At 44.3% G+C, this 21,471-nt stretch overlaps 1 protein-coding gene across 1 annotated transcript; it reads right to left on the bottom strand.

Annotated features, from left to right (window-relative positions):
* On the bottom strand, positions 1-15,589 carry LOC124667940. Its single transcript, XM_047205163.1, has 15 exons — positions 15,396-15,589; positions 14,767-14,899; positions 14,605-14,645; positions 13,670-13,763; positions 11,766-13,084; positions 11,562-11,693; positions 11,371-11,440; positions 11,220-11,259; positions 10,958-11,030; positions 10,820-10,882; positions 10,092-10,169; positions 1,144-1,316; positions 618-664; positions 312-516; positions 1-236 (listed from the first exon to the last, which is right to left on the bottom strand). Exons 1-15 carry the CDS (start codon positions 15,587-15,589, stop codon positions 1-3), a joined length of 2,898 nt encoding a protein of 965 aa, XP_047061119.1.
* Between the last annotated feature and the right edge of the window lie 5,882 nt (positions 15,590-21,471).

Here is a 21,471-nt window from a genome sequence, read left to right as displayed (position 1 = left end):
TTAGATCCGCTGGCATCGAATAATGCCTGAGGCACCTCCGTAGCATAACCATTTCTCACTACCTTTATTCATGTTCCATCTTAATCGATGCAGCGCTACAGATTTGGGAGGGAAGACCTCAGGGCATTCATCAACTGTGCCGTTGCATATGCCACCACTTTCTTGTATTTGAGGATCAACTAAAACCAACGCTTTACTTTCTTGTTGGCCCTCTCTGAGTTCTGGATCTACGTATTCTGCAGGGTGGTTGAGCGGGCATGTCAGGCACTAAGCCAATGCTGCAAGTTCCAACAAAATGGAGAGAGTTTTACCTGAGTTGGTGATAGTTTGTAGCTTCTCTTTTTGTATATCTTGCGCTTTTGGACCCTTCTTTGCAACCAGAGGAACATTTGGTAAAGGAGAGTGTTGCAACACACCACCAATTTTAATGATGGTTCCCTCTTCTGCTAATGAACCACAAAGGAAATAAGGTACACGGTTCCTCCCAGGTTCCTTCTCCCAGAATCTCGAAGTAAGCTACAAATGTGCAATACTTGTTTAGCGTGGCACAGAGATTCTGAATGACAAGCACGAATAGACAATGATCTTGGTTATTGACTACAGGCTAGTGAGTCTACCTGGAAGCGCACAGCAGTACCATCTGCCCCGCAATAAGCTGCATAACCTGTATATAGGCAAATATTTGCAAATTTAAGGATCATAGCTATTTTATGTGCTTAAGTTTGATATTTTACGACAAACTACTAATTCTCTCTTCTATATAGAGATTTATTAAAAAAACATTAATATCAAGTGTCCAAGATGTACGAGAATATTACTAAATACTAAAATAGCAATAAAAAGATAATCAAGTGTTCAAAAATGAATCTTATCAAAGGTGAATATTACTAAAATAATAAACTATTCAATTATTAAATAAACTATTCAATTATTAGTATATACGGTAAATAGCATAAATCTTTATATTCATTTATTTACAAAGTGTGTGAGGACCTCCATATTGTGCTTCCAGATTCTAAATAGTTTCTCTATTTTTTTTTAAAAAAAACAGGGTACAACCCAGGACTTCTTATCAGAAACTTGTAACTCATAGTGCTCAGGGCGGATATTGACTATGATTAGGCATGGTTCTGGAAAAAGTACCAGTGGTTTCTGAGACATGGACATTCCATATCAAATGTTTTGACAACTGGTAAGTAGAAACGCCTTGAGTTTTAGTCCCAGCGAATGGCCTTCCGGTGACTGGAACATCATTGGCAATTCTGGATAAACTGAGAAACTTCAATGTGCCATCTTCCAATGAGATGACAATACCTCTGAACATGAAAGGTAGTAACAGTTAACATAGAACCATGTGAAAGAAGATTGCTGGTCAAGCTTAACATCATTAAACTAGTGGACAGGAAATATATATATATATAACCGGCAGATAAAAACAGTAGACGTAATCATGGACAAACATGTTGGTTAATCTAGCATGTCAGTCAATAAGTGTCAAATTCAGTTAGCAGTGTCGATTTCCGTCAGTCTAGTTTTCAGTTAGAGTTTCAGCTTTTTGCTAGGAACAAATTGGCTAGGAAGTGGTCGTTCGTTTTTTATCTGATCCTTGCGTTGTAAACCCAGTTGCTCGGTCGTGGGATGGCAAGTCCGTTGTGAGCATCGTGTGAGCAGGCACGATCGTTGCTTTGCTGAATAAAAGGAGAAAGAAAGACAAAAGCTGTAGGTAGTACACAGCACCAAAACCCTGTCTTTGTCTCCTCTCTGTTTTGCACTAGTTCGTGAGAGAGATCGAGAGAGAAGACAGGCTACAAAATACAAAATAAAACAGATAGAATATCATGTTGGATAAGCAAGTTATATTTAGCCATTCTTCAATGTTAATTCTCACCAAACATTGCAAGCCACATGAATCCTGCATGTTTTGTTTAGGGCAAGCCAAAGGATAGGTCTTGGATTGGGTTTATATAGAAAGTGGAAACTACCATCCTACCACTTTAAACCATAACAGTTTTGACAAAATGAAAGGGACTAGACCCCAATTTACTTCCTCTGCCAAGGTAAAACACAGGCATAATGGTTGCTGAAATATATTGCCCGCCTTTCTCATCAGTTTAGACATTCGGGTGAATTGGTCGATCCATCCAGTTAAATATGGTATCAGCGCCAAGAGGTCTGAAGTTCAAGACCCGACGAACGCATTATTTAATAAAAATATTTCAGTATGGTATCAGAGCCAAGAGGTCTCAAGTTCAAGAGCCGGCCAATGCAGTATTTAATAAAAATATGTGCGGCCTTCATCGATCTTCAAAACCCAATTAGCGGAATAAATAATTGCGGCCCTCCACCCTTCCACCGCCCATGTTGACTTGGCGTGCGTTTGGTTGGTGACTTGAGAGGGATGGGATGGATCATCCAGATTTTTTGGGGATGGGATGGTCCATATTAGGTGATCCCATATTCTGTTTGGTTTGAAGATCTGAGTGGGATGGGATGAAGTGTATTTATGTTAGGATACTAATAACAATTGATTAACAGCCGTCCAATTGCAATTAGCCAAAAAAAACTTCATCTTCATGAGCCGTCTGTCGAGCTCACGCACCGACGATGCTGCTCCTTCATACCAACGAGCCGCCGCCGGGCCGTGCGCAACCACCGCCGCCGGGCCGTGCGCACCCGCCGTCGCCCGACCGTGCGCAGCCGCCGTCGCCCGACCGTGCGCAGCCGCCGCCTGGCCGTGCCCAGCCCGGCTGCGCTCGCACATGGCCCAGGCTGCCCCGCCCAGGGTTGAATCGCCGCGAACCCTGGCTAGCATGACGCCGGCCTTGGCTGCGCCGGCCTCTGCGCCCACACCCCACTCCCGTCCGATGCGGCCATGACGACCAAGGGCCCGACGAGATCTTGGACCGGTGGTTGCTGCGGGTCTTGGAGAAAGCACATATCCGCGTGGTCATGGGGAATCCGGCGAGTGAGCTCGCTGCTCTCGACCTACTCGAGCCGCCGGCCGGGATCAAGGCGAGTGCAGGTGGGAAGCTTGAGGAGGGGAGCGCAGACGTTGGGGCCGGCGGCCGGCGGGAAGATGTGGTGGCACCGGTGACAGGGAAGATGCGGCGGCGGAGAGAAGTGGCCGGCAACGGGAACGAGCGGCAGGGAAATACGAGCGACAGGGAAGATTAGTCGGTGGTCCACGGATTAGCAAAACGTGGATGAGGAGGTTCGGCCGATTTTGCCGGATCACTTGATCCACCTTTTTTAGGGAATATTCCCTACCAGTGGATGGTACCATCCATATGAGTTACAACCAAACATAAGCAAAAGAGGGACCATCCCATCCCATCCCTCTTTAAATCACCAACCAAACGCACGCTTGCGTTAATTGGGTTTTGAACCCTGGACCTCTAGTTTCAAGTTGTGTGCACCTAACCAATTCACCCATCTATCTGAACTGATGGAGAAGGGCATGCAATATAATTCAACAATGGTAATTAATCTACTCCCTCCGTCACGTATTAGGTGTCGGACCATACATTTTGCGAAAACCCCTTGACGACTTGCTCGCGTTCTCTTGCTCGCCCTCATTCTCGTCGTCGGCGACCGCCTCCCGACGCCACTCCCCCTCCGCGGCTCCGCCCCATGCTCTCTCCTGGCGCGCGACGTCGCCACCCTCCTTCTGTAGTGTCGCGGGCGCTCTCTCCTTCTCTTGCTCGCCCTCATTCTCGTCGTCGGCGACCGTCTCCCAACGCCGCCCCCCCTCCGCGGCTCCGCCCCATGCTCTCTGCTGGTGCGCGACGTCGCCACCCTCCTTTTGTAGCGTCGCGGGCGCTCTCTCCTTCTCTCGCGGCGCGGCGCCCTCTTCCTCTCGTGCCCATCGATTTCATGCTAAAAGTGGGGATTTTTTCACCGGATCTCTCGCGTTGGCGGTGGTGGCAGCACGGCGGAGCTCAAGTCGAGGTGGTTGCTCGCGGGAGATCCAATCTCGGTGGTGTTGCTGGTGGTGACCCGGCGGAGGTCCATTTGGTGGTGTTGTTGGATCCGCCCGAGGCCATGGTAAAAATGGCTATTTTGCTCAGAAGTTAGCGTTGCTCCGCTGCGCTCTTTTCCGTCTTCCCCATCCCCTCTCCACCGCGAGCAGCCGAGCACTGCCTCCACACGTACTAGCAGTCGCCATCAGCCCTCGCGTTCCGCCATCAGATGCTCCAGCGGCTCGCTCGACTTGTCTCCCGGCGCACCACCCCAGCCCCAAATTGAGCTCGAGTTCCTCGCGGTCAGTTCATCTTCTCAGGTAGTCCCTTGGCACCGCAAGGGTGGTCTTTCTTGCTTCTTCTGTATGAATCGCTGATTTGTGTGGTCTGTGCAGTCGAAGCCGGGCGCCGACGGGTCGTACCCGGTGGACAGGGTGAGGGAGACGTCGGTCAGCGGCAACAAGCTCATCTGGGACATCATGCTCGAGAACAAGCTAGAGATGTACGCGGCATACGTAAGCCTCTCGCACCTTATCTCCAAATTAATTTTCCTCTACCACTATCGGCTACAATGTTTCTCCATATGTGTGCTGCAGGGGAAGCTGATGAACTGCGGCGGCACCTGCATCGCCGAGGTACCCGCTCTCCATCCCAAACTAACCGACTGTATCATGCGCAACTGGAGACGGCACACTCTCTCGTTTACCATGGTCCATGCTCTGAACTGTAACTGAACTTTGTGTGCAGATAGTCGATGGGAAGGAGCTCCTAAACGAGAGGAAGGCCACTGAGAATCGTTACCTAAAGAAGGTATGCTTGCATTCAGAAACTAAACAAACCAAATGACAAAACTAAATCCATGATGGGATTACTCATAGCCTTGTCGCTGAGCAGACCTGATGGGTTGCATTCAGAGTTGAGAAAGATAATGAAGAAAACTAAAGATGTGAAGTTTCTCTAGTGAAGAAAAACTAAACTCAAAGAACGGATCGTGCTAACTGAAAGCTGGAAGATAGTGACTACACCTAAGCCTCATCATCCTTTCCAACGGGCTGTTGCTGACCAGGAGGAACAGCTAACTGAGCATATGGGTTTCTGGTTCTGATGAAAGTGCAGTACTCCTGGAACCTGAAATGTGTTTGCTATACTACAGTAGAACAGTCCAACCTGAATTGTCATTGTTATTCTACAGTACAGTAGATGGGAAAAAGTTGGATTGTTCTACTGGTACTAGTGGAGTACATTTGTCGAAAAGCTTATGTTTGAGGGGTAGCCTAAATAACCAGGAGTAATTAGGAAAAACTCAAAGTGCCTTTTCTGTAATTGAGGATGCAGTCATAATCATAACCAAAGGGTCTTTTCTGGAGTAGATCAACAGACACCATCCTAATGTGCTACCATCAATGCTTTTCGTTTTCTGGTTTCTGAAGTAATAAGAGTAAGAGGTCTAATAGTCTGTCTACTACACTTTGAGAATATTACTGATGTTGAGGTTATAGCTCTGGAGTAGTTACGTAGCGGTTAATGTTGATAGATAACGTGCCAGACACCTAAAAGCAGCATGGTTGATCTCCTAAAAGTAGAACCAAAATACTCCCTGGAAACCAGTATAATTTCATAAACAGAGCTGTTTGTTACCAGTATAATTTTAGATTGGGGCAAGAAACTAAACAGGCCATGATGTCTGGATTCTTCAATACAGTTTTACTAGTGTCCTCAACCCCATGTCTGGATTTTCTTGTCCATATCCTACAAAGATATTCATGCTACTCATGTCAACTAAATGCGATGTATGTCATGCTCTAAAAAAGTGCAGTGTATGTCATGGTCTAAACAAATGCAGTACAATATATGTGATGCTCTAACCAAAAGGAGTACAAATAAAGAATTTACAGCAGCTGTATATGCTAAGTTTCAGGAAATGTCTGTATATTGTCATGTTAAGTTTCAGGAAATGTCTGTATATCGTCATGCTAAGTTTCAGGAAACTACTGATGTTGTCAGCTTAAAGAACTTGATTTGCTTGAGACCTTACAGCACCAACTCAGAAACTACTGAATCTTCAGTTGTGATTTTTTTATACATTTGGAGCTGAAATTTTCAGTTGTCAACTCTGAATTTTGTGGTGGACAGTACCCATTTAGCTAGACGAATTAAACACTTTTCCCTCTGTTCGTATGAAACTAAGAGCTATTAGAAACAGATTGATTGTGAACCGTTGAGTTGAGAGAAAATATCTCGATAATTAACTCTCCAATGTTGTCGCTCCTAGGTCCTAACCCTTTGTTCTTCTTGGAAACCTATAAGACTTGACTGGACATTTTGTCTCCATATAAGACTTGATGGAAGCCTATGCATTTTAGTTTCTGTAAAAAGTTAACAATCTACAATTCAACTATGAGCACAAAATATTTCTCTTATGCTTTTTCCTTATCATTTTTGCACTAATTTTATCTAATGGCATGTGTTAGTATTTCCAGCAAACTATGATAGACTTCTTTTATGGTGTGGGCTGGAAAGACTAACGTAAGTCCATATGATAAAGAAGAGCATTTGATCGCATCATGTTGTACTACCGGCAGATGGACAACATCTTCGAGCAGACTGCAGCGAAGAAGGTACCACCTCGTGTATGTGCCTATCGGCAACATTGTGTGATTGGTTCTTGCTTGCACTGTCAGTATTTGTAAAACAAATTCACACATTTCTGAAACTGATCCCGCTAATTCCAGATCAAGCCATTTGCTTGTTTAATATTGCTTTCTAGTATCAGGTCATATAGCCCGAGAAGCATGTAAAGTTTCATGGTAGCAGGAAGACTAGCCAAATAATCAGTATCAGGTCAAATACAGAGAATAAGCAGTATCAGGTTAAAATTTTGTCAGTAGTGCATCATTTTAATACTCTACTAATCTCACCAACTTGATTAGCCAAATGACCAACATAGTTCAGGCTCTCCGGCATCACCGTTAAGATCTCGGTATGCTCCTCTGAATTGCCTGCAGTTCATTACATTTGTTTCTGAAATTTGATTGGAAAACATGGCTTCAAATTACGTCAATTAGGTCTCTCTTACCGTAAAGCCCAATTAGTGCTTCAGAAGCTATCATGTGGTTGCAACTTCTTAGAAATTCTTTATCCAAAAAAAAAAACTTCTTAGAACAAAATGGCATTGTCATCTGCTGCTTGACAGTTGAATATTCGGAAGTCTTAAGCCTCAAGCTTTCCTGTAATCTTGCTGAAGTGATGTTACTTGGCTAGCTAAATTCCTCATTCTACTGGTTTCCTGTAACTGACAAAACAGATCGAGTGCTGAATAGTGCTCCATCTACAGATTGTAGGACCTACCAGCTGAAGAGAATACAACAGCTTGCAGCAGGGGAAGATGGAGCGGAAGGGAAGAGCAGGGCCTCCGGCACAAGGTTAGCGGGAGGCCGGCAGCGCGAGGGCAGTAGGACGCCATCAGCGCGAGGGCACAAGGGCGCGAGCACGAGCCTGCTCCGACGATTCTGCTCCTCCGCGCTGGCCACAGGAGCCGACAGCAGGGAGACCGGAGATGGTGCCCTTGGGTCAAGAGCCGGCGGCAGGGAGATTGGTGGCGCTCGCGTCCAGATCTGGAAGCAGGGTGGTGGTGCGCGCTCGGCCGGGAGATCAAGGCCGGCGGTAGGGGGATGGTCATGCTCACGGCCAGGATCTGCCATCGATCGGGACTAGACTGCTGCGATCTTGAGGTATCCAAGGAGACGAAGAGGAATCAGAGCTCCTAGTCGAGCGGAGGGAGCTGCGAACGACAAGGGTACTGCGGAGGCGTACGGCAGCGGGGATGGCGGACGGCCGGGAACTGCCGGAGACAGATGCTTTCTTTGATTTCAGAGTAAAGGACCTGATTAGGGAAGAATTGTAATTCTAAGGGTTTTTTTTGTAAGATGTTGTACAGCCCGTCCGACAACTAAAACGTGATGGAGGGAGTATGACGTTTAATTAGGTTTTGAGCCCTGAACCTCTAGTTGCAGGTTGTATGCTCCTAACCAATTCACCCATCAGTCCAAACTGATGGATAATGTTCTGCCGAGCAGACGTCCGCCAGACCTTGCTGATGGAAAATATTCAGGTTTTATGTTATGTGAACACCTTTTATTTTAATACAAAATGGAACATATTCAAATGACGCTCCTCGCAGATGAAAAATGTACCAAATGCATCTTCATTTTAATCAGAGGATCGTGTTCTTTTTACAGAACTACTGAGCAACTCGGCAGATGGGCTGCCAATCCCACAACTACTGAACATAAACAACATAGTGGTTGAAGTAGGTATGCCCGAATGTCTCATATGTTTTTGCAGCTGCTTAACATATTGGTCAATGGGATCAGGACGGAAGGTATATGAAACAAGATAGTCCTCCATCCATGTCTCTATTCAGCAATGGTCCCTCTATAAATAATTGTCCCCAGATGTTTGATTTTTAAATATGCAAAAAGATGTACGTTTTGACCATCCAAATATTATGTCAGTTCTGCATGTTTAAGGAATTATTACCAGCCAGCGTAAAACTTGTATTGGTAGTGGTAGCACCAAATTTGAATTATTGCTTCACAATATTCTACTATTGTTTTTGTAAAAGCTCTTCAAAGTATTCTCCAGAGCATGTAATATGTGCTCATACGTGATACTTGAGCCATCAATGCCTGAAATGTGTCCACCGCTATAAACATGAGATTTTATCCTATAGTTTTCACATCTTGGGCTTTCCGATTTAGCAGTATAGTTCTACAATTTCAATGTTCTTGAAGTTACATTTAGCAGATTGGAATTGAGTCCACTGCATATGGGCATGAAATATTTACTGTATCAACTGGTTATTTGCAGTAAATGCCATTTTTTTAAGGGAATATAAATACCATACTCATCCCCACCCACTCAAAAAGGTAGAACCCAGAAATACCTGCTCTCTCTTCATTTCTACATCTCTCCCGTAGCATATATATTCTTTCATATTGACCAATAGACCATATGTGTACTGCTAATGTTCTTTCGTATAATATAAAGTCGTTAACCATTAAAGGGTTACAGAACATTGGGGTCTCTAATCTAGCTTAAGAATATATCCTGCTTACTGGCAAAAATTGTATAGGCGATGATTTTTTCAATTAAAAATCAACTGAACAGCCTATTTGATTGCACTCGACAGAATACTCTCAACAATTTGTTTTACATAACCGTGGTTAAGATGTTAAAGCATGTTTTCTGCTCTAATACCAGAGTAAAGGAGATATGTGGTCACCTAAAAATAATAGAGACCTATCATGTGAAGCTTTTTGTTTTCCAATATGTGCCTATGTAGATCCGTTGTGATTATACATTATAGGCTTGTTATTTCGGAACAAAGAATGACTTCATGATAACGAGTGTCTTTGATTTTATAAATTTTCTGGTTTATTGTCTTTATATGTCTCCTGGTGCCGGCGTGGATGACTAATGACAGTGACAAGGTCACCACCTGAGGTTCACCAAGCAGGACTGCCCTATTTGCTTCAAGCTTCTAGGATGCATGCTGGTCAGAGAGTGCTCAGTTCCTGGACAATGCTCTCACCGCGGACAACAATTTTGGTCACTGGTGGAAAGGTAAAGCAAGAGGAGGTAAACAAAGTCCGGACTGGTGACAGTGGATATGATGAAAATCTGTAGACACCTTGTAAATTTTCGTAGTGCCTCTTCATTTGCCGGCTCAATACTTTAGGTGTGATTGTATTCATGCTTCTTTGTCCAGTTCTTTCTTTTATTGAAAATCAAAACCTACCTATGTATTTGATTGATGATATTTGATTGCCTCGGAATGATTAGATTTGTTGACATGCTTCTGTAAGGCCCCGCGGATATTTGCTATCGTGTGTACAGGGTTAATATTAGCTTCAAAATTGAGTAAGGGAAAGTTTTAATATCACCAATAACATTATTTTTTGCATTAGTCGATACATGATTATGTTAAGTAAGACATGTGTGCAATACTAACTAGTAGTGTAGGAAGCTGAGTAACATTAGTGTCTGCAGGATTAATTTACTATGGGGGAATGGGACTTGTTACTACAAATAAAATGACATTTAGTTGCTACAGATGGAACGAAATATTACCTTGCATCCTTCAACCAATGAAGACTTACAACAGCCCTTGGGGCAGTACTTAGTTCCCACAGAGGACGGTATGGATCTCTACAACAAACAATTTTTATGAAATGCATATCAGTATTTAAATATTGCACCCAAAAAAGGTTGTAAATCCATAATCATATTATTGTTTACTGACAATACCTACTCAACTAGGGTTGTGCTAGTGCAAGGAAATTTGTGCTCTTCAAGAGTAGCCGGTGCACCTCGGTTACTAATTTTCACCTCAATTTTTTTATAAAACTTGATGACAGCCGTGGACTTTGGCACGTAAAAAGCAAGGTTTTCCCTTGAAAAACAGGCTATATTTGTTCATGTGAGAATAAAAGATTCAACAGATTAAACACACCTTTGTTTATTGACCCAAAATTTATCATAGCAAAAATGATATTTATTGACCCAAAAAAAAATCATAGCAGAAAAGGTTGTAAATCCATAATCCTAGCAAAAAAGATGCATGGTTCTCAAACTGCAAGTGCAGTCAATTTGTTTGGAAAAAAATGATAACTCCATTAAGTGGAATTCTTGAGTGAAATATTAACCAAAATGATGGAGTAAGAAGTTGTATCGACTATCGAGATAAGCCTCACTACGGCTACGTATGCGCAATATCATAAATGGCGTGGCAAAGAGAAATTTTCTCCGCAACAAAGATTTAAGTTACTGATCCCAGTTCCTAGTAGAGTTCATGCTACCTTAAATCCCAGAATCTTAGCCCATCCTCTCCAGCAGTCACAAAGGTATTTGTGTTTTCCTCACTGCCAAAATGATATGAACTTAAAGCTCAGTGTTTACCTTCTGTAATGAAACAGAAATATAATACAACTTAGTACCTTACATATGGTGCCCATGAGAGGGCTCTGATGGGAACAGATTCAGCAGTGACACACATAAAAGGTTTTGAATCTATACATTAACCAGAACAGCCAGTTAATATAACACCCAAACGAAATAAATAAGAGATATGCAGTTTAGGCATTCCAATAGATTGCTTTTTAAACATGTGAAGTAAGCAGTTCCCAAGTTAGACATGTCATCTGAATGGCACATGTGATAAAATACTATGAAAAGGGATGGTAACAAACCCTAAAATACCTTGTGATGACAAGTCTGTAGAGAACTTCCATAAAGCAACCTGGAACATCAAAATCCAACCATGAAACTTTCAGAATAGCACATTGTAACCCAACAGTACAGCTATCTTATCTGAACTAAAGAAATAATTTAATACAGGCAGAAAATATACCGTTCCGTCATGACATCCTGCCAGTATCATATCATGAGGAGAAGGCGACCAATCAACTGTCAAGGGAATGCTGTTTACCATTATAAAGAGGCAATGGCTTCAAAATGAAAATTCATGCTGACGAATTTAACAGAAATTTAAAAAATTCCATCTAGTTTTAATAGAAAAATGAAAAAAAAAAGTTTGAATACCTCTGTCTGTTCCCGCACTTCACTTTAGCACATCTAAATACAGGCCGCAGCTTTAGAAAGCGAGGGTCGGTTCCATCCATTGAAGACGAAGAATATATTTTCTGGATCATGCTTGGAGATGGAACTTCCCATCTGTGCAAAATAATGAGTAAGTACATAAGAAGTGGTGATATTAAAAAAGTGATGGAAAGAAGATTCACTCACACTTCAAGTGAGCCATTTCCTAACAGTATTGCAAGAAAACCCAAACATGATTTCTGTTCTGACTGATCTGGTGAAGGACGCTTCCATTTGATGTCCCAAGCAACTTTGCCATTATGAGCTAAACACAAGACGACCCTTGGTAGATGAATGCCTTTTGGGATTGCAGAAAAGCGCAAATTTTCTGCACAAGTAATTATATTACTATCTTTACTTGATTCTTTGAATGGAGCTACTTCTGTACCTTCCAATTCATCAATGATATGGGCACTATTTTCAAAAGGAACAGGTACAATTTGATTGGGAGCCACGCTCTCATTCATCTCCATGACTTCACAGTTAACAACTGCACTTTTACATCCAGCCAAACCAGCCGCATTGGTCATATCTTTACTTATAGATGACCCCAGTAGCATGGGCTTCTCGACAGCAGACAAATGATTATTAGGTATGATAGACGTGGATGATCTCTCCATCTTCTGTATATCACCACTAAAAGCCAGTGAGGAAGTCTCACTTGAATCACATTTCTTCGTAGGTTGCCGTACACGCCTTCTGGTGTAGAAAATTATTTGCTTCTTGCAGTTATCAACTGAGGCCACATTGTCACTTGGTTTGGGAGTTGTCACGCTGTTTTGTTCTGCGCCATTGTGGCCTGAATTGCAAGTTGAAACAGCTAAGCACGCAGTTTCACTTCTGAATTCAGGAATGGTGCCCAAAACATGTTTGCTGCTGATTGCGGGTGGATATTTCCGGGGCCTCCCCTTTTTTTTCTTTGGTTTTATACATACTAGAGCTCTAGACATATCTTTTGATTCAATGGCAGGAGAACACTTCGGGATTTTCCTAGGCCGACCCCTACCTTTTTTGGGGGTTGATTCAGCAGGCTTCACAGTTGGTATGGCACAATCACCTGGAATAACTCCTGAAGGGACAAGAGGGTCAATAAAACTGTGATCTTGACTTGCGCTATTATCCGTTGAGTCTAACACTTTGGCAACTGACAGAGGATATTTTCTTGGTCTTCCTCTTGGTTTTTTCAGACTTGGTTCTGCATGATCATCAGTAGTTGTCAATTTTATCTTTCTTGGTCTCCCTATTGGTTTTCGTGGAACTGAACTGTCAAGGGAATTGCCCACTTCTGGTATTTTTCTAGGCCTTCCTCTACGATTGCTCTTAGCGTACGCAGCCATTGACTGATTAGTATGTGCCTCTTCAAAGGGTGCTACGAGACACCAAACTTGAATAATACCTCTGCCAATCAGTGGCATACCAATTTTATGGTAAGAAGAACCAGGAGGATGAGCAGCAACGGCAAGATACTGCAACAGATAGAAGGTCATGATCAGCTATAAGTAACTCATATGTTCTACTTGTCTTTTTGTAAATCTAGTTAATTCTTGCAATTGAAAACCAGAAAAAGGACTAGTCATAGACACTGAAAAATAAGTGCAATAATGCAATGAACCTCCATGCAAAGATCACTCAAGGGAAGTACTGCAACGGATGTCTGGAGCTTTTTTTAGATATATATCTATATGCCAACAAAAAGTACACAGTCGAGTAAAAGGAATCAATATGTCACTGACATGTGGGCTTAGGAGTTAGGACCCACATGTCCTGAAAAAAAATGTCATTTTCTCATTGCTAAATTTGGGCGGTGACCAACATATTTCTCCAGATAGTCTTGCATGGCAAACATTGGATAATAAGATGATAGATAAACTTTTTTCAAGCCACGACTCACGACAAAAGAGATACTCCCTCCGATCCATAATAAGAGTTGGGATTTAGTACAAAGTTAGTACTCTGTACTAAATCCCCGACTCTTATTGTGGATCGAAGGGAGTACTAGTTCATGATCAGAGGGATTACTAGTTTATGATTATCAGTCAGTTGATCACAACCTCACAATTTACAGAAGAACAGGGCTTGTCGCACAACCTCGGGCACCAGTCCAATGACCAAACATTTCCCCCAGCGAACAAAATGAAATCAGAGCTGCAATAATTAAGAGATTTAATCACAGTTCAACCAAGATGGTTCTCTACAGTCACATTGATAATGTAAGAAAGAAAAGTGAAAGTGGGTAGAAATACAAAAGTTGAATTTAGCAGTGTATTCACGTAGAGTAGTTTATGGCACTACTGAACTTTCAGTTGTGGAATTTAGAAGGAAAAAAACAATGGTGCAGAATGCATATCGAACAACTCTCTTTTCATCAAGCAACTTCACTGTTCATACTAATAAATCACCTAAAAGCACCAAAACCCAACTCACTGTGCACAATTACTTCTGGACTAAGAGAATACTGCTCTTATTCTTAAATAGTCACACTTTTACAGCATGTGCAGTCAAAAAATAAAAACTTTGATTGATAATATACACAAAAACACAAAATGTGTTCATATTATTGGTCAATGGAAGTACTTCCATATCACTGACTATTTTAAATAATTTTGTTAGTATATAAGTAGAAAGGGTACTGACCAAAGGTCTATTTGAGATCATGTTATGTGTGAAACAACAAGGAAATTATTGTACTGTTTTAGAAAATATTCTTAACCACCAACAGCAAGAGAATAGGGACTGGTCTACTAACCAGTCCATGTGCAGCAACCTTTGAATGGTAAACACATAAAGAAATAGATAGCATAAGCAGGACTGTGGGATATCTTGCGTCATAACTTGAATACTCCAAATAATCAGAACTGAGGAACCTAAATCATAATGCACCTCTCCACAACAATACTACAGTCTTTAACTACTTTGGGAAATTATGTAACAAAATAAGTAGATTCTATAAAGTTAAAGAAAGAAGTCCAGATTATAGAAATAATACCTGTCTGTATTATTATTCCTCCCATCTTCCAAGTGTGTGACCTGCATTGATTAGCACTTACATGATCCAAGAAATCAGCTGAAAACTTAAGCCCTCCAATGTTTCTACAGGAAATTTAGGCTGATAAATTAGCGCCGACAATCAATGCTCAGTTTTACTAACCTGAGCCTGAGGAACAGATGCAGATGAGAACTGCGGTAAGGTTATCTCGTGTGTGTCATCTCTGGATGAAGTTGATCTAGTGCCGTGAGTAAAACTAACACCCTTTGGCTCATAAGAGAAAAATCTCCATTCCCTGGGAAGATAACAGCATATCAAAATCTCTAGCAGAATAGATTCTAAGTAACCAAAAAAAAAGGAAAGGACAGAGTAAAATGTACCATTCTATAAATTCCTAACACCAAAATCTCCAAGTAAACCAGTATATTCTAAATACACGGCATTAACTAAATATTGAATTCTAGTTAACACTAACTGCAAGAAAGAAGTGCTACCAAAACAAGAACATGGCGCTAGAATTGTTTGTTTGTAATGATGATGCCATGAACTCCAAATTCACAAACTGTAGCAAAAAATTCTCCTACGACACAGCAACCAAACTGGAGATATTCCCGATTCAAAACTCCGAGATACATGTACCCACATAAATATGCCCGGCAGCACGTGCAAAAGTTGAACCGATGAAGCAACCATTAAATATTTTTTTCCACCGTTGTACAACTGAAAATTACCAATTCTGTCTCGGTGATTGGGCAGCGGCGTAGAGCGAGCAAGGAGAGCGGGGTTTTCACCTCAGGAACGTTATGGAGGAGGCGAGCCTCCCTACTTCGGCGTCGGGGAAACTGGGCTCGGGCTCGCCGGCGGCGAGCTCCGAGATGGCGCGCACCGCGGTGGAGAAGTCCTCCGGCGATTCGTCGAACAGGCAGACCTCGACGCCGTTATTGCTGCCGTCGTCGCCTTCCTGCGGGGCCGGCGGCGCGGCCATCGCCGGCGAGGGGGGCGGCGAGCTGCAGCAGGAGGAGCTGTGTTAGGGCTTGGAGCCGCGGGAACAGAGGGTACCTGGCGAGATGGGCCTGGTTATTATATGGCGGCGTGCGCTAGATGGGCCGGTTTATGTGTTAGATGGGCCTGAAACGAGTAGGGTAAGGTTTTCGCTCTCAAAATTCGGCTAGAAAATACCTGAGCTAGAGGAGAGTGGCCTTGGAGGTCGTTCCTTGCAACACGGGGAGCCAACGCCGTGGAGGTCGAGCAGCGCGAGGCGGCGCCGGCGACGGGGGCGAGCGGCGGCGGCCGCACGGTTGGGGGCGAGCTACGGCGGCCGCACGGTTGGGGGCGAGCAGGGGTGGGGAGACGCGGAAGGGCTAGCGGCGGAGGGGGATGGGGTAGTGGCGCGCCGCCATGGCTGGGGAAAAGAGAACCTGCGGGCGGGGGAGGCGGTGTTTTCGGGTGCGTTTTTTGGATGTCGTCAGCCAAAAGTCCCCCAATTCAGCTGTGCTGTTGCTGATATCCCCTTTGACTTCGGCCCATATTCCCATTACGCCCCCAAATCCCCCTCTCGCCTCTACGCGGCGACGCCATTCTCCCCCGCCGGCCGTCGTGCGCCACGCGGTCCGGCAGCTAGCCTGCGAGCACCTACATCTGCTCCTTCCATTCTCCGCCTCCGTCACCCCCACCCCTCGGGCTCCTGCGCGCGAATACCCTAGCTCCGGCCCTGGTGGCTCTCCCGGCCATCGTCGGCAGCCTCCCGTGCCGCGGTTCGTCGGTCCTGCTCCGTCAGGACCGAATCCCCACGAGCGCCCCATGTATTCGCCCCCGAGCACTACACCACGGTTAATCCTAGTGTTGAAATATTGGGCCCACTTTTAGTGGCCCAAATTAGATTTCAGTTTTCTCTATAAATCTCAAAGCCCACATAGTGGCAGCCTTGTGAGTTTGAGCCCAAGTTGGTGGCAGCTCACTAGTGAGTGGCAAGAGGTGGGAAGTTTAGTCCCACATGGAAAGTTGAGAGGAAGTTAGACCACCTTATAAGGTGGGTTGTTTCACCACTAGTAAGTGAGTGAGAATAGGAGTGCTACACGCGCGCTCCTCCTCCTCCTCGCTCGCTCGTCTCGACTCGACACGACACGTCACGACGCGCGCCGCGCTGCGTGGTGAGTGGATTGAGCCTCGAGCCGAGACTTTCCTTACTTTTTGCAGCTCGAGAAAACGAACGAGTTCTAGACGGACGCGTCACGCTTAGCTCGGTTCGGGTCGCTCCCGGATCGTGGGCTATCCGTGAACCGACTCGAAACGTTCGTGCGACATGGGCGTGGCCCACGTTGCCTAGGGTTTCCGAGCCTATATAATCTCTTGCCCGGCCACCGCAGTAAACACACCGAATACACGAGTTAGGGTTTCCACCTCTCTCTCGCTTGCGCCGCCATCGTAGTCTACTCCATCCCGCGCGCCGACGTGCATCGGCGAACGGGAGAGCAGGTCTCCGGAACCACTCGTCCTTGCGATCCCGTACGGGAGAGGGCGAATTAGGTTTTTGGGAAGCGCTCCGCGCGACCGCTCAAGTTCTTCATCACGGGTCGCCTTCCGTCCAAGTCGGGCGGTCGCCTTCCGTCGTCTTCAACGCCGTCTACTTCGACCCGTCGCCCTCGTCGTCAACAACGTTGTCATCAACAACGTTACTCGCTGCGACATCATCCGCTACACCTCCACCGCCACCTCCACCAGATCGGTACGTGCGACATATCTCGATCCGTTTAGCGATGGATGCTTTATCGTTTGCGGCTCGCTGCTGCTCATGTTGATTAATACATCTAGTATGTTCGAGTTTCACATGTTAGTAGTTGCTGCCATCATGTTTTATATTCTGGAATTAATCATGGAAATTGTGCCTAATTATCCAACAATCCAAAAACCTAATTGTAGGCAATTTCCTGAGTTAACTATGGCTGGTTTTGCTGATGCACTGAGACCGGATAAGTTTACCGGTGTGCACTTTAAGAGGTGGCGATTAAGGCCACGCTCCGGCTTACTCATCCGAAAGTGTTCCATGTGAGTAATGGTCTTCCCGAAGGAACTATATCTCGACCAAGATCAGAACAAGTTCAAGGAAGACAATACTCTCTTTGTCGGATGCGTACCGAGTATTCTTGCCGATCGTCTATGTGATGTGTATATGCACATAGTAGACGGTAAAGAGCTCTGGGATGCACCGAATGCTAAATTCGGTGCAACCGATGCGAGCAATGGAACTCGTACATCATGGAGAGCTTCCATGACATCGGGATGGTGAACAACCGTTCGTAGTCGAACAAGCTCATGAGATACGAGTGCATTGCGAAAGAGCTTGAACTCCTTAAGTGTGCCTTACCCGACAAGTTTGTGGCTGGATGCATTATTGCTAAGTTGCCCCCTTCATGGAGGAACTTTGCCACAACTCTCAAACACAAGAGACAGGAGATATCGCTGAAAACCCGATAGCGTCTCTTGATGTTGAGGAGAAAGCTCGGGCTAAGGATACTACCGAGAAAGGAGAGGGTCAGTCTAGCGCCAACATGGTGCGGAAGAAACCCTACAAGCAAGAACAAAGGGAATAACAAGCCCTCCTTCAATAAGCCTATGAAGACTACAACCTTCAAGAAGAAGAAGATGATAAACAAAGCGAGATCCGAGCCGCTTTACTCGTGGAGAGACTGGCCACTTTTCTAAGGACTCGTCCGGAGAGGGCGGACCGCAAGAAAAAGGCGAGGCAAGTCAACACGGTGACCGCTAGCAATGCCGATGGGTACGGTAATCTCTTTACTCGTTCTTTCGGTATTTCAATCTCCATGTTGGTGGATTGATACGGGTGCTAATGTTCATGTGTGTGCCGACATATCCATGTTCACTTCTTACCGAGTCGCCCGGGATTCTTCCGTCTTGATGGGGAATGGGTCACATGCTTCCGTTCGTGGTGTTGGCACGGTAGATCCGAAGTTCACTTCGGGAAGATCGTGCGGCCGAGGAACGTGCAGCATGTCCCTACTATGAACAAGAATCTCGTTAGCGGCTCCCTTCTATGTAGAGATGGGTTTAAGGTTGTTTTAGAGTCGAATAAAGTAGTTGTTTCCAAGTTTGGACAATTTATTGGTAAAGGCTATGAGTGCGGAGGCTTGTTCCGCTTTTCGCTTCGATTTCAGTAATAAGTCTCGTGAACCATATTTGTGGCAATGTTAGTGATGATACCAGTGTTTGGCATTCTCGTTTATGTCACATTAATTTTGGTTTAATGTCTCGGCTATCCAGCTTTAAGCTTAATTCCGAAGTTCACCATTGCCAAAGGTTCTAAGTGCCATAGTTGTGTGCAATCAAAGCAACCTCGGAAGCCTCACAAGGCGGCCGAGGAGAGAAACTTGGCACCTCTAGAACTCATACATTCCGATCTATGCGAGATGAATGGTGTGTTGACAAAAGGTGGAAAGAGATATTTCATGACATTGATTGATGATGCGACTAGATTTTGCTATGTTTATTTGTTGCGAACTAAAGATGAAGCCTTAGACTACTTTAAAATTTATAAGGCCGAAGTTGAAAATCAACTAGAGAGAAAGATCAAGCGTCTTAGGTCCGATCGTGGTGGTGAATATTTTCCTAAAATCTTTGATGAATTCTGTGAGGAACATGGTATTATTCATGAGAGGACGCCTCCCTATTCGCCCCAATCAAACGGGGTTGCCGAGAGGAAAACCGCACGCCGATCGACTTGGTGAATTCCATGTTAGCCACTCGCTGGTCTATCAAAGGCATGGTGGGGGAGGCTTTGTTGACTACATGTCATGTCTTGAATAGAGTTCCTAACAAGAATAAAGATAAAACCCCTTACGAGGAGTGGTCTCGGGAGAAAACCATCACTTTCGTATTTGCGCACATGGGGATGTTTGGCGAAAGTCAATATTCCAATTACTAAGAAGCGCAAACTCGGACCAAAGACAGTGGATTGTATCTTTCTAGGTTATGCTCCGCGGAGTGTAGGCTATAGATTTTTAGTAGTTCAATCGAAGTACTCGATATGCATGTTGACACTATTATGGAATCTCGTGATGCAACATTCTTTGAGAATATGTTTCCTATGAAAGATATGCATAGCATTGCTAGAATTTCTACCGAGATAGTTCCTGAATCTAGTACATCTAATGAGTATTTTGAACAATCACATGAGATTGTTATTGAGAAGGATGACAATGAAGCTCCTAAACGGAGCAAGAGACGAAGGATTGAAAAATCCTTTGGTGATGATTTCATTGTATACCTTGTGGATGATACTCCCACGTCCATTGCAGAGGCATATGCATCTCCAGATGCAGATGACTGGAAAGAAGCTGTCCATAATGAGATGGACTCGATTCTTTCTAATGGAACTTGGGAGCTATCGAAACGACCCCATGGATGCAAGCTCGTGGGCTGCAAATGGGTGTTCAAGAAGAAGCTAAGACCTGATGGTACTATTGAGAAGTACAAGGCGCGGCTTGTAGCGAAAGGCTACACACAGAGAGAAGGCGAAGATTACTTCGACACCTATTCACCTGTCGCTAGACTTACCACCATTCGAGTACTACTATCCATGGCTGCCTCCTATGGTCTTATCGTTCATCAAATGGACGTAAAGACAGCTTTTCTTAATGGAGAGTTGGAAGAGGAAATCTATATGGATCAGCCTCGATGGGTTTGTAGTAAAAGGTGAAGAAAGAAAGGTGTGCAAGCTGCTAAAATCTTTATATGGCCTAAAACAAGCACCTAAGCAATGGCATGAGAAGTTTGACGTAACTTTAACTTCTGTAGGCTTTGTTGTCAATGAGGCTGACAAGTGCGTTTACTATCGCCATGGTGGGGGCGAAGGTGTTATATTATGTTTGTATGTGGATGATATTCTGATCTTTGGTACAAACATGAAAGTAATACACGAGGTCAAGTCTTTCTTGTCAAAGAGCTTTGATATGAAAGATCCGGGAGAAGCCGATGTGATTCGAACATCAAGCCGATTAAGAACGAGAGTGGGATTACTCTAACGCAATCCCATTATGTTGAGAAGATCTTGAGCCGGTTCGGCTATATTGATAGCAAGCCTTCTTCAACACCTTATGATCCCAGTGTGACATTACGCAAGAACCGGAGAATCGCCATAGATCAATTGAGATATTCTCAGATCGTTGGCTCACTCATGTACTTAGCGAGCGCGACTAGACCCGACATCTCTTTTGCTCGTTAGCAAGTTGAGTAGGTTCATGTCAAACCCGGTACCGATCATTGGCATGCACTTGATAGGGTAATGCGCTACCTATGTGGTACAATGAGTTATGGGATTCACTATTCGGGGCACCCGACCGTGCTTGAAGGATATAGTGATTCGAATTGGATCTCGGATGTAGCTGATCCGTACGCCACAAGTGGGTATGTATTTACCTTTGGAGGTGGCGCAGTTGTCATGGAGATCTTGCAAGCAAACCATATTGACGAGGTCAACTATGGAAGCAGAACTTATCGCTTTAGACACAACCATCGTTGAATCGGAATGGTTGCGTGAGCTCTTGATGGACTTGCCTCGTGGTTGAAAAACTCTGTTCCGCAATCCTTTTGAATTGTGACAATCAAACCGTAATTGTCAAAGTGAACAATTCTAAGGATAACGCGAAGTCATCAAGACACGTCAAGAGACGTTTGAAGTCCGTCGAGAAATTGCGAAACTCCGGAGTAATAACCGTTACATATATTCAAACGGACAAAAACCCGGCAGATCCCTTTACAAAGGGACTATCACGTAATGTGATAGAAAGTGCATCGAGGGAGATGGGTTTGAGACCCGTTGATGTTACACCATAGTGGTAACCCAACCTTTGT

This window comes from Lolium rigidum, chromosome 6, assembly GCF_022539505.1.
Source record: "Lolium rigidum isolate FL_2022 chromosome 6, APGP_CSIRO_Lrig_0.1, whole genome shotgun sequence".
Classification (NCBI taxonomy): Eukaryota; Viridiplantae; Streptophyta; class Magnoliopsida; order Poales; family Poaceae; genus Lolium; species Lolium rigidum.
This window is presented reverse-complemented; position numbering and strand designations above follow the sequence as displayed.